This window comes from Anguilla anguilla, chromosome 9, assembly GCF_013347855.1.
Source record: "Anguilla anguilla isolate fAngAng1 chromosome 9, fAngAng1.pri, whole genome shotgun sequence".
NCBI classification, from domain to species: domain Eukaryota; kingdom Metazoa; phylum Chordata; class Actinopteri; order Anguilliformes; family Anguillidae; genus Anguilla; species Anguilla anguilla.
In genome coordinates this window covers 19,994,277-20,008,045 of record NC_049209.1, presented here as the reverse complement: position 1 = coordinate 20,008,045, position 13,769 = coordinate 19,994,277, and the positions used below count along the sequence as shown (strand labels likewise).

The 13,769-nt window shown below is 50.0% G+C and overlaps 1 protein-coding gene across 3 annotated transcripts in view; it reads left to right on the top strand.

Moving 5' to 3' along the window:
- The window catches only part of arhgef12b (Rho guanine nucleotide exchange factor (GEF) 12b), an 80,777-nt gene extending 73,527 nt beyond the window's left edge, over window positions 1-7,250 (top strand). For 2 of the 3 annotated variants that reach the window (XM_035433526.1, XM_035433524.1), the window contains exons 32-40: window positions 1,300-1,467; window positions 2,197-2,284; window positions 2,383-2,460; window positions 2,610-2,701; window positions 2,911-3,168; window positions 3,714-3,959; window positions 4,478-4,710; window positions 5,943-6,012; window positions 6,804-7,250. In XM_035433526.1, the coding sequence (XP_035289417.1) occupies window positions 1,300-1,467; window positions 2,197-2,284; window positions 2,383-2,460; window positions 2,610-2,701; window positions 2,911-3,168; window positions 3,714-3,959; window positions 4,478-4,710; window positions 5,943-6,012; window positions 6,804-6,814 (1,244 nt within the window). In that variant the 3' untranslated portion in view covers window positions 6,815-7,250. The remainder of the gene's footprint in view (window positions 1-1,299; window positions 1,468-2,196; window positions 2,285-2,382; window positions 2,461-2,609; window positions 2,702-2,910; window positions 3,169-3,713; window positions 3,960-4,477; window positions 4,711-5,942; window positions 6,013-6,803) is intronic. The other variant, XM_035433525.1, reaches the window with a different exon arrangement.
- The last annotated feature ends 6,519 nt before the right edge of the window (window positions 7,251-13,769 follow it).

Genomic DNA, 13,769 nt, shown 5'->3' with positions numbered 1-13,769 from the left:
CTGCCCCCTGGCTTTGCTGTCTGTCCCAACCTGCTTCACGAAGGAAACGCTTTCTTTGATAGCGGTTTCATACAGATCGTAATTCGCAGACCACATCAGCAATGTGTATGTTTGAACAAAATGACTGTAAATGTGGGTTTCATGGTAGTTCCTTCATGCTGGAGTCTTCACACGGAACGGTTGGCAGGTGGACGGGGCTGTGGTTGTAACGATGTCTTAATTGTAGATTGTGTCGGGTTTTTTTGAGCGTCGTAATTGCTGGATTTGATGCGGATGTCACCGGCACACCGTATGACTGAAAAATGCATCGTCTTCACTGCGTCGCTGTGAAATTGTTTGCTGCTGTAGTGACTCTGTGAGACAGTAACAAAAAAAAAAAACGTATTTAATGTAGTTCCCGTGTGAAGATTTGGCAGCAACAAGTGCCCTGCAGCGTTGGGTTATAGACGTCAGTGCCGCACGTGTTCCACACAAACGGTGTTCAGGTCAGCGGCTTTGTTCCGGCATGGAGCGCCGTCTTCCTCTCCAGGCCTGGTTCTGGCGCACTCTCGCCGATTCCTACCTGGATGTTTATTGCTCCTGGCAGTTGCTGGTGGCATTGATTAAGAACGGGGCTTTTAATGGCTCTCAGTGGCTTTCGCATGAGGCACACGTTCTTACACAAGCGAATGCTCTGCCGGTGCCGCCTGTGGCCGGCAGCCCTGCGGAGCGCCCTGGAATCGGCAGGCCTCAGTAAGGGGTGGAGTCATGGTCGGGCTGGCCCGTCAGCTGCCTGCAGTGTTGACCGTGCCAGCGGTGTGCGGCGGTGCCGGGGGCATTTCAGAGGAACTGCACACTTCCCTCACCCTCCCCACAGTTCTGTTTACGATGACAGCTGTGCGTTCTGGGCGGAGCAGTGAGTTAGTGAGCGGGCTGGACGGTTAATTCACTGCAGGAGCCGTGCACCATGTTTTAGCAGTCTGTGATAAAGGTCTGTGTTAGAGGTCTGGGTAGCGGTCTGTGAGACGGGCTGTTTCTCATGGTCTGTGATAACGGTCTGTATTAGCAGTCTGTATTAGCGGCCTGTGTGGCAGTCTACGTTAGCGGTCTGCATTAGCGGTCTGCTTTAGCAGCCTGTGCCAGCAGTCTGTGATACAGGCTGTTTCTCATGGTCTGTGATAGCAGTCTGTAATAGCAGTCTGCTTTAGCAGCCTGTGTTAGCGGTCTGCATCAGCAGTCTGCTTTAGCAGCCTGTGTCAGCGGTCTGCATTAGCAGTCTGCGTTAGCGGTCTGTGAGACGGGCTGTTTCTCCCCCCGCAGAGCTGTACACGCTGCTCCTGGAGGACATCCTGGTGCTGCTGCAGAAGCAGGACGAGCGCCTGGTGCTCAAGTGCCACAGCAAGAACCTGGCAGGCACGGCCGACACCAAGCACATCTTCAGCCCCATCATCAAGCTCAACACCGTGCTGGTGCGCTCCGTCGCTACAGGTGAGACTCTGCCCCGCCCACACACACACACACACACACACATACACATATACTCACACACGCATGCACACACACACACATATACTCGCACACACACACACACACATACGCACGCACGCACACACACACACACACATATATGCGCACGCACACACACACACATACACGCATATACACACACACACACATACACACGCAAATGCATGCATACACGAATACACACACAGACATACATACACACTCACACACATCCACACACGTGCGCACACACACCTGTGTACCTGTCTGTCCCCAGGGTTTAGTTCACATATTTATCTACTCCACCTCAACATCCCAACCCCTCTAAGGAAATCCAGAATTAATTTCAAGCTACATTTAGATACTTGGATAGATGTTCTTTATTGTTATTTATTTTATTTGTTTAGCTTTTCTTTGTGTATACAGTCTTTTACTATTGAGTTAACAGCCCGTGCTATCTGTTAAAGAATCCATGGCAAACCCTCGTAAAAAGGTGTAATCGGTGGGGTCTGTCTGGGAATTTTCAGGGCCTACCATAAATTCTGCTTTCCACAGTACAGCGATTGGTGCGCGCAGTGAGCAATTGGAATTATTCCAAGTAATCATTTCATTTGAGCGAACGCTCGCTTTCTCCCTGACCGGAGTTAATCGAGGCTTTAACCACCGTGCAATTCCTCTGTGCTCTCCCCCCCCCCCCCTCGCCCCCCCCAGACAACAAATCCTTCTTTGTGCTGTCCATGTCCGATAACGGAGCCCAGATCTATGAGCTGATGGCGCAGACTGTGTCCGAACAGAGAACGTGAGTCCGTTCACCCGTTCGCCGTTTAGCTGTGAGTCGTAAATCACAGCTCGTCGTCGATGCGCAGCTCACCGTGCATCTTGCCCTCCATCCACCAGGTGGCAGTGTCTGATCACGCAAAGGGCGGACTCCATGAAGACGAAAGCGCACAATGTCATTCCTTTACCTCAGACGGAGTAAGTCCCTCGTGTCCTCGCTCTGCGTGCACGGGTCTCATCTCGTTTTTTGTTGTACTCTTTCTTGGCTTTTCAGTTTTTTGTTGTTTTTTTTTTCATTCTGCTGACCTTGAAAACGGACCTTTTCTGACGTGTTTTGCTTTCTTCAGCGGGGAGCGCGACGCAGTGGAGATGATCGGCGCCGGAGTCAAACTGAACAAGGACCCGGACCGCACTTCCACCGGAAGCATCCAGTCCCCTGGTGTGTGGATTGTTGATCATTCCTGTGTGCAGTTTGTGCGGCCTTCTTCAAGACCGCTGCTGTCTGGCATTACTGAACAGACAACGGGCTCCATTACGCGCATGTTGAATGTATGGAGAGCATCATGAGTAACGTGTGCTGTGAGAAACGCATGGCGCGTGTGAGGAGTACCGTTGTGTGAAGTGCTTTTCGTTTTGTTCCGCACACAGAGAAGGATGGCAGCACCTCTTCCGCAGGGGTGACGCAGACCCCGCCCCCGGGGTCCAACCCCTTCGAGGAGATCAAAGCGGGGGAGGAAGGGGCGGAGCTGGAGCGGGAGGGGGAGGAGGTGCCGTACCTGGAGCCCGACCTCGCCGACAGGCTGCCCTTCCTGCCGCAGAGGTCGCGCCAGGGCGTGGCCGTGGACGACGACGACGCCGACCCCTTCTGCTTGCCCCCCTCCAGAGCGGAGGAGGCCCTGCGCACCTGTGAGTGAGAGTGAGAGTGAGAGTGAGAGTGAGAGTGAGAGAGAGAGAGAGAGAGAGAGAGTGAGAGAGAGAGAGAGAGAGAGCCTACCACAAGACCCCACCATTCTGTGCTTGACCATCAGCCACAGTGTTCTTCCACCATTTGTGACATCATCTGTGCTGTCAGTCACCCCCACGCATTATCATACCTGCACAGCCTGTTATAATTTAACTAGACTCAGGGCTGAGTTACCACTGCACTGGGGCAGTATCGTTCCTGCACTGTGGGATATATCTGACATGCTCTCATATTCTGTCTCCCTCCCTCCCCCCCCCCCCCTCTCTCTCTCTCTCTCTCTCTCTCTCTCCCTCCCTCCCTCCCCCCCCTCTCTCTCTCTCTCTCTCTCTCCCTCCCTCCCTCCCTCCCCCCCTCTCTCTCTCTCTCTCTCTCTCTCTCTCTCTCTCTCTCTCCCTCCCTCCCTCCCTCCCCCCCCCCCCTCTCTCTCTCTCTCTCATCCTCCCTCCCTACCCCTGCTTCTCTCTCCCCCCCCCCTCCTCTGTCACAGTGGCTACTCTACGGCAGGTCCTGTTAAGCCAGATGATGGCCCAGGAGGAGGGCGAGAGGGCGGGGCGAGCCGGCGGGGGCGGGCGGCTCCTGAGGACCACCTCGCTGAGGGGCCCCATGGAGAGCACGGGGGCCCGGGTGTCCTCGGCCCCGCTCCGGTCCCCGGAGAACGGAGGCGGGAGGGAGGAGGCGGCTCGAGCGCTGGCCTCCGGGGACACGGGCTTCTTCGAGAGCTCGGAGGACTGCGGTGAGCGCGTGGCGCGTGGCGTCCCCCCGTCACATGACCTCTGCGTCTAACCTCTCTTCGGTTCAAACCGCGTGTCACTTCTGTGGCTTCATTATGTACCGCGGTACCGAAGCTGGGCTGCCATTTTCAGTACACGATAACGGTAATAGCGGTGACATTTACATAAACGCTGTTGACTGGGAGAGTGGTTAACAAACTAAGACAAAGAGAAGGAAAGTTTAAGCAGAAAACGAAGGACAGGCTTCTGCCTCCGCGGCCCGCCTCTCCCTTTATTGAAAAGCTGTTATTGATTCCGGATGTTTGCTGACTGTCCTTCAGGCTGTGGCAGGCAAACACGTACAGGTTTGCTGTCTGCTCCTCCTCCTCTCCCTGAAAGAAGAGGTTACTACTCTTGGAGAAGAGGGTTGTAAATTGCAGTGTCTGGACTTCTTTTTTTTTGGGAAATAGCCCTTGCCTGCGTTGATGTATTGTACGGGGTAACAAGAACTCTCTCCCTCCCCCCCCTTTGTCTTTCTCAGCAGGTAGCTATATGGTTCTGGAAGGATACGGGGGCTTGGGGGAGAGCAGCACCGATGAGGACCTCCAGGGCGGCGAGAAAGAGCTGGGAGCTCGATGGGTCTCGGCGGCAGACTCCGGGATCGACCTGAAGAAGCTGCTCTCAGCCTCCTCGCAGCCAGGGGGCGCCCCTAACCTCAGCCGGCAGGTCATGACACACCTGCGCGTGCTGCAGGCCAGCCTGCAATACCTGAAGGTAAGGTCCAAAGACTCCGCCCAGCCACGTCCAGGCACCGCTGGCTGTACACTGCCTGGAGTAGGTCTGTCCAGGCTAGCCACCTCATTTATGCTGGGGTGTGGACTTCCTTAGCATCCATATTGCCAGCTTCTACATGTTGAGCTAGGGGTTGGGCTTTGGGTTAGGTTTTGGGTTTGGGGTTTGGGTGGGAGTTAGCTCAGGGTTTGGTCTGTCAGAAATCCCATTGAGAAGAAAATGATGCATTTGCCTGCTAGTCTTCACATTTCCTTGAGGGTCGATTTTTCGTTTGTCAGGGTGTTTTCTCATATAGTTCTTTTAAAATGCGCCAAACCAGAACCAAATGGATCAAAAAAGTGAACCAGCTGCAAATGAACTCTTGTTCAGTGTTCACATTGTAAGTGGACTTGAAAGAGGACTCAGCTGTCTTTTGGTCCACTTAAGCATTGATGAGATGTGTTGTGTTCACACAACAGCTTCTTTAGAACTCAGACCCCACTGCTGTAACGCTGGATTATGGACAGGGGTTAGCAGAAGTGGCACTTTTAGCCAATTTTATGTCCTAATGGAATACATAATAGGTTGCCATCTGCACTGTTATGACATAAAATTGGTTTGCATTTTTATTTTTTTTTGCTGTTAATGCGTACTTGTATACCACTTATATCAAACCCTGATTATGTGTAATTTTCTTCAAGATGGCCTCTGCAGATCTTTATCATTTGGTTGTGCTACATTTTGAGGAAGCTGATGCAAGAAGAGCACAGGTTTCTTCTGACCTAACCATCCCCCCCGAACACCACCAGCAGCCATTCTGATATTTCTTTTTAGCCGAGTACGCTGCAGCTGCACGTAGTCAACGTACAGCAAGTCTCAGGGTATTAACAGCGCACAGAAGAATGCAAAGCGGACTGGGGCCACTTTGTGTTCACGATGCACAAATTAAGCGGACCCCGAAAAGAACCGCAGATGAACCTCCCCTTTCAGAGGGAAAAAATGGCACGCCATCGGTCTTGAGAGGCTGAAATGACCCGTGTGTGAAAACACCCTTGATCTACTTCAGTGGGTGGTAGTCTAGTGTGTTTCCTGTGTTATGACAAAGATTCTAGTTCTAGCGGCTATTGGAGTCCCCAGCTTCACCTCCCTTGTCCTAAAATAGATTAGCTTGCTTCCTGGCACTATGCAAATTTTGCCACAAGCTCTGAAACATTGTGACTTTTATCTCTTTCCAGGATGTGGAGAACAGATATAACCAACTACGCCAAAGTATGGCAGCAGCTACTGACACAGACGAGAACAAAGGTACTTCGCTGCTTCTCCTCCCTTCCCCCCTTTCGTCTCTCCTCCTTCCGTCTTTGACCCATCCATCCGTACGGCATCACCCTGCTGTAAAGAGCAGGAGTGGGGAGAGAAACCCTCAAATGTCGGTGAGAAAAAAACTCCCCGACGGGGAGAAATCTCAGGAGGAGGCCGGCTATGGAGGGCCAGCCCGTGTTAAAGGCTGGCCGGCCTGGTGTTAATGCGGCCGCTGAACTGGCAGTAAGCCTCGTTTCGCCGCGCCCCGGTTGCTTGGCCCCCTTACCGTGCGGTTTGCACTGTCCCGCCGTTCGACGGACGCCCCCCCCGTCTTCACAGCCGTGGATTCTGGCGTAAACGCGCACGATGGAAGGAGAATTACACTGATTGTAATGTAATTGCCGCCAGCAGATTTTGATTTTGGATTGAAGTGGGAGGTGGCGGGTGAGTGCAGATTCGCTCGGCTTTCCCCTGGTGGTGGAATGAGCTTGCTTAATTCAGGAGGAGTTTGGATTTAATTTTGCGCAGACAGTGGAGGCCGTGATGTGAGGCTTCCATCTGTGGAGCACTAGCTGGCTCTGTGCCAATGCGAAGAACACCTGTGGAATAATTAAAACTGGTGCCTCTCTTCCCCCCTCTCTCCCTCTCTGTATCGCTCTCGCTCTCTCTCTCTCTATCTCTGTATTTCTCTCTCTCACTATCTCTGTATCTCTCTCTCTCTCTCACTGTCTGTCACTCTCTCTCTGTATCTCTCTCTCTCTCTCTCTGTATCTATCTCTCTCTCTCTCTCTCTCCAGACAAGAGTTAGTGCTGGCGGAGCTGCCCAGGCCCTGTGTCCAAACATGAGGGAAGCGATGGGGATGGAGGGAGGGGCAGCCTCTTGTCTCTCTCCTTTGGGACGTCCCATTACAGCCTGTGCCCCTAATCCCCCCACCTCCCACCAGCCAACCCCCCCTCCCCAAATTACTGCTGAGCCCCTAACCTCACAGAGACTGAAGAGAGCGAGTGAGAGGGATGGAGGAGGGGCTTCCAAGAGGCTCCTCCCCTCTGCCAGCACAAGGCAATCAGGGAGACAGACTGCCCTCAGATGCATGCTCTGGCCCCGCCTCTACCACAGTGACCCCACCCAACCCTACCATTTTTGGGTCCACCCAGCCTCCCCCTCCCCCCTTCATTCTACCAATCCGAACAAAAACGAACTATACCAAAATGTATAAAGCTTTGTGTTTAGAATATATTAAACACAGAAACAAGAAGAAAAAAGAACAAGGAAATTTTAAAATAATGTATTTAGATTTTGTTTTGGTTTTCTTTTTTTTCTTTTTTTACCCCGAGATGTATTTATTTCATTTTTTTTCTGTCATTGTCCTTTGTCGTCGTCATGGATGTTGTTCTGATTATTGGCCCCCCCGTGTCCCCTTGCATGCGTTTTGACCTTTTGGAACCTTTGCTGCCTCCGACCCCGTCCCACAGCGATCACGCCCTCAGGAGGGAACCGACGAGCCCCCACCCCACCCACTCCAGCTGCATTCGCGCCCCGCTCAGCGCTAATGTTGCGCAGCTTCTCCTCTCCCTTCTCGGGGCCCCTCCCGCTCGAGGGCTCCTAGCTCGCCAGAAATCGGAGGCGCCCTCGTTTTCAGGCCTTCTCTGATCATGGACGCCTGTTTAAGAAACGGAAGCCCCTGTTCTGAGCCTGAGGTGAAGGCAAGAGCTAAATGCCAGTTTGGATCTCTGTGAACCTGGCGGCCTCTGTGAGGAACATGGCGGCCTCTGTGAGCTTCTAAAAAAAGATTATTCGGCTGCGAGAGCGTTGCTCGTTTTGCTGTTCATCCTCACGAGGTTGTGCCGAAATGCAGCCTGTGTGTGTGAGAGAGAGAGCTCCAGCTCCCCACGACCTGCACTGTCAGCCAGGCTGGTCAGTGTGTGAGAGAGAGAGGTCCCCACAGCCTGCACTGTCAGCCAGGCTGATCTGTCTGTGTGAGAGAGAGCTACCCATGGCCTGCACTGTCAGCCAGGCTGGTCTGTGTGTGAGAGAGAGAGAGCTCCCCACGACCTGCACTGTCAGCCAGGCTGGTCTGTGTGTGAGAGAGAGAGAGCTCCCCACGGCCTGCACTGTCAGCCAGGCTGGTCTGTGTGTGAGAGAGAGAGCTCCCCACGGCCTGCACTGTAAGCCAGGCTGGTCTGTGTGAAAGAGAGAGAGCTGCCCATGACCTGCACTGTCAGCCAGGCTGGTCTGTATGAGAGAGAGAGAGCTACCCACAGCCTGCACTGTCAGCCAGGCTGATCTGTCTGTGTGAGAGAGAGCTACCCATGGCCTGCACTGTCAGCCAGGCTGGTCTGTGTGTGAGAGAGAGAGAGCTCCCCACGACCTGCACTGTCAGCCAGGCTGGTCTGTGTGTGAGAGAGAGAGCTGCCCATGACCTGCACTGTCAGCCAGGCTGGTCTGTATGAGAGAGAGAGAGCTACCCACAGCCTGCACTGTCAGCCAGGCTGGTCTGTGTGTGAGAGAGAGAGCTACCCATGACCTGCACTGTCAGCCAGGCTGGTCTGTCTGTGAGAGCGAGAGCTCCCCACGACCTGCACTGTCAGCCAGGCTGGTCTGTGTGAAAGAGAGAGAGCTGCCCACGACCTGCACTGTCAGCCAGGCTGGGCTGTGTGTGTGTGAGAGAGAGCTCCCCACGGCCTGCACTGTCAGCCAGGCTGGTCTGTGTGAAAGAGAGAGAGCTGCCCACGACCTGCACTGTCAGCCAGGCTGGGCTGTGTGTGTGTGAGAGAGAGCTACCCATGGGCTGCACTGTCAGCCAGGCTGGTCTGTGTGTGAGAGAGAGAGCTCCCCATGGCCTGCACTGTCAGCCAGGCTGGTCTGTGTGTGTGAGAGAGAGCTACCCATGGCCTGCACTGTCAGCCAGGCTGGTCTGTGTGTGTGAGAGAGAGAGCTCCAGCTCCCCACGACCTGCACTGTCAGCCAGGCTGGTCTGTGTGTGTGAGAGAGAGCTACCCATGGCCTGCACTGTCAGCCAGGCTGGTCTGTGTGTGAGAGAGAGAGAGCTACCCATGGGCTGCACTGTCAGCCAGGCTGGTCTGTGTGTGTGAGAGAGAGCTCCCCACGACCTGCACTGTCAGCCAGGCTGGTCTGTGTGTGTGAGAGAGAGCTCCCCACAGCCTGCACTGTCAGCCAGGCTGGTCTGTGTGTGTGAGAGAGAGAGCTACCCATGGCCTGCACTGTCAGCCAGGCTGGTAGTGGCACATCGAGCTGTCAGTCCCATCAGAGAGGAAAGCAAGCCAAGCCTGGCTCTGCAGGACCTTTTTCCCGCTTCTGTCCGTGTGTAAAAATCCCGAGGTCTCATTGCCAATTAAACCAGCTACAGTAGTTTAGCCGCTTTGACGGACACGGAAACCTGGCCTTTGGAGGCGTCTCAGGAATACGGAGTGCATTAATGACTACTCGTGTAGGGATATCACAGCCAGGTTCTTCTGCGCCCATTCCAATTTTCAAGGCAGCCGTATCTTTCTCAGTTCAGTTGTGGTTTGGGGGGGGGGGGGCGTTGAGACCTGAATTTGATTTTTAATAATGAAATTGTTTCCATTCATGTGGCAGAGAAAGGGAACTGTGGGAATATTTCAAATGAAAGTGGCTGAAGGAGTGATGCTGTAGAGACCACACTTATTTTCAGATGCCTCATTTTGAGCTGCCTGAATCCTCCAGTTTTCATTAGTGGTACTTTGGACTTTGTAACGAATCCACTGCTTTGGAGCCACACAGTGTTATTAGTGTTATAACCAAGGCAAAAGAAGACTGCCTGCTATTCACTTCAATAACTGCCCCTAAAATAATGTATTCATCTTTTTCCCCTTCTGCTGAAGGACAGCCTTCCCGACCTCCAGACATGGAGCTCTGCATTACCCCCCAGAGCAAGGCTCAAGCCCCCTCTCAGCTTTTGAACTGTGTGTGTGTGTGTGTGTGTGTGTCTGCGCACGTGTGGTCGCGTGCCTGCCTGTGTGCGTACATATTTTTGTTTTTTTTTCTTACCGTGTTACTGTACAACGTCCTTCGGAAACAAGCTACTGAAGACCTTTTCACTCGCAAATGGAGGTTATTGGGTGAGATTGAGGAGTTTGTGGATTTTAGGTTCAGATTGAGGACTTCACAATGGTCAATCTGCTCCAGTTCATACTTCAACCAAGCTACTCCAGTTCATTCTTCAACCAAGTTACAGGACTCTCGTCTGCAAAGGCTTCATCTGGGACACTTGGATTTAAAAATGAAAAAAAGAAGAAACTAAAAAGCTAAACACGTGAATGCAGGAACCTTAAAAAAGGAACTTTGTGGATAATTTTTAATGTAAAAAATGTACAATTATGACCAACACTGCATCTCTTAACTAGACAAAGAAACAACATCTTCATAATTCTTTTTTGTTGTTTTGTTGTTATTTCTTGCTTTCTACATCATACAATCATTTATTCTTTTAACAGAAACTACTAAAAAAGAGGAATAAATAAAAAGACTGCAAAGTATCCCTAAAAATATTAATGCAATCTGTATTTTTATTGCTCATTTTGTCTAGACGTTTGAGGTATATTTTTTATTAATTATTATGAATATTATTATTAATATGGTCTTGGTTTCCTGTTCAAAACATGAATGATAGCTCTTTTAGTTGAGATATTCTATTTGAACAAACTGATATATTGTTCAATACGAAAGACAAGATGATAAATTGTGTATTTTTTATTTTATTTTACTTTTGTGTGGGGTGGGGTGGGGGGATATGAGAACTGGGATGCAGATTCTCGGCCAAAAAAAATACAAAACAAAAAAATGTTTAAATATCATTAAACATGCTTGGTGGAAACTTGGTGATGGGACTGCATCTTTATTATAAATAAAAAATAAAAAGTGTGTTTGTTATATTTTTAAAAAGTTACTATCTCAAAGGTAAGGCAAAATGTCAGGCAATTGGTAGAATGTAGAACGGCATCAGCCAGGTAGTCATTATCATGAAAGAGAAAGACTCTAAAGCCTTCAGACACCATAAGCACTTGCTTTCTATTGGCCAAGAAACTTCATATGGTATGTCTGGGCCAATAAAAAAGGAGTGTGAATGAGAAATTGGATCTGAGGTATGGGGCAAGAGGGCTCGCAGACTTGCAAAAATGCCATTGCACCTCTGACTTAAATACAATGCCTCAAATACTGAACAATTGTCTTTTAACGTTTGGCCTTGTCTCCATGCTCAACATCTCATAGGTTGGCCCTTTTCCCAGAGTACTTTGGTTACATTAGACCAGTGGATGGAGCTCTTGTGCCAAAAATTCTAGAACATGGTTGGGAGAACCTTTCATTCAGTCTGTGAAACACGTCAGGTTTTGATTGATAATATCTTTTGCCTATAGGAGGCAAATCTTCTAAATTTTTTTAGTTGACTTGAAGCCCTATCCTGAGGACAGTGAATCTCGAATACCATTCAGAAGCAAGCTGCAGTGCCTGCTCTGTATGTAGGCTGATTTAATTGTTCTGGAAGGAGTTTGTGTTTAGTTGGCCTGTCAATGAGAATGATGTTAAGCTCTAGGGCAATGTGTCCATGATCATTTGAGGCTGTGACTGCTTTCTGGCCAAAACCTATTTTCTTTTCAGCTGGGCAGAGAGACAAGTCTAGTGTCCATGTTTTAGGATCCTCACGCTGCACGAAATTGATCTGGGTCAGTTCCTGCTCAGTGTGATGCTCTGTAATGCACTGTTTATATTTGCTGCTAGCTAACTGATCTGAACTGCAGTTGAATCTCTCAAACTCCAGTTTCTTAGGAGTGGTCTTGGATTAATAGTCTCCTGCTGTTCATCATGTCTTGAAAGAGGCTTTAATCTCAATAGGACTTCCATGTAAAATTAAAGCTAAAACCATAGAAAATGTGTCAAATGCACCGTTTTGTTCTCTTGAATTTGCTGTGGTTTCCCTCCATTATGTTTCAAAAGTTTTGTCACACAGCTTCGCAATTTTAAGGCATCACTTTCGGTTAATGATCTTTTGCTAGGCAACGGCATATATTTGTTATTGCATTTTTTCTCAGCCTTCCTGTGGTGCACAAGTTGAACAGAGGACATTTTGGGGTAGAAGAGAAAACCCAGTCGTTTCAAATAAAACTGTCTGAGGGCATTTCTCTGGGCGTCGCTGAATAAGAGACGGGTGTCATGGAAGAACACAATAACCCACAGCCGACCGGGCTCTGCGCTTGTATCTGTCAGCCTCTATCTTCAGTTTTGTCTCACTGAACCTGGTATCTTTGTATTCCTCCATTTCTTTATATTTCTGTTTGTCCCTATGTCTCTTTGTCTTCCTGTCCACGTATCTGTCTGTTCATGTTTCCTGCAGAATTATGGGGGTGCCTGTCTTTCTCATTGGAATGATGATTTCTTCATGTGTTAAATAGTATGAATTTGCGCATGCTCTTTATTGCCAATGGGTCTTTATAGATTATATGTTGTGTGTGTCCTCAAGTCAATAAAAGAGGCGGGGGAAAGGGCCGTTGAAGTGACAGTCGCTGTTCCGTGTTTCTCCTGTCAGTTCTTTATAAACCGAATCGATGATGGCGGCGCGACAAGAAGCAATGCTTCGTCTCCCAAACGCAGAGCCGCTTCTTTAATAAAGGCACCGCTGCATGACGCACACCACCCTGACCTCCCGCGCCGTCGCTGTGGAAACCGATTTGGCGCTTGGTCGGAGGAGAGCCGCGGGGCGAGTGAAGCGCTCGCCCGCTGAAATTCTGTGTGGATCGGTAAGGACCGCTGCTTTTGGGAATTGAAATTCACGAGTCATCACCCGTGTCACTTATTTTGCTTCCGGCCTGAGACCAAAAAAGTTACGCTGTTCCTACTGCTTTGAAACTCTTCTCACTCACTGCAAAAACAGCTTCGTTCGTTCGGCCTTTACCCTACTATTTAATTTTGATTGTAACGTTTATTAGCAGAAATCGTTGAGGCAGCTATGCAGTCAGCTGTCCTGGCCTACCTGAGCTCCAAAAAGACAGCGAGCAACGCTTGAATAAAGGATCCGTCGGTAGCCCTGTATTTAAACAGACTGAGAAGTTAATCACAGTGATAACTGGATACGACCGCTATCCATTAAGCACCCATCTAATGAATGGCTCTTGAGCGATTTGCGTCAGATCTCTGGCTCGTAGTGCTGCCAACTTTGTCCCCAGATCTGCAGACTTCTGCGGCGCCCAGGTGATATTTGCCAGCGAAAAACTTATGGACATTGTGGTTTCCTTTGCCAAGTAATAATAGTAATGAAACTTGGATTCACTTTGTGCTTTTATTAAACCACAGAGTGTAAAGTGGAAGGGCACGAGCTGCAGCTAAATCACACAACCTTCAGCACTACTCCGAGTGATTTCTGACAACGAAAGTGACTTTTGCTGGAACACATGAAGACCTTTTGCCTTAAACAGTAGGCCACACTGCTGATGGAACATTTTAATCATGGAATGACGGAATGCTTTGTTTCTTCACTCTGGGCAAAGAAGGAAACTGAAAAATGACTCACCATCTGGGCAAACGGGGTGTTGTTAGCAACTTTTAGGGAAAGTTTTACGGTTGTAGCAGTACGTGCAATCTCCTAAATTGTTTAATAGCTCGCTATCCTACCGCATTAAAAATACTTCCTAATACAGCAGACTGCCCTTGAAAAGTACACCACTCATAATCACTGGAATTCAGTGACAGCAGGGTGTCCAATTAAAGCAGACTGACCACCCTTCCAGCC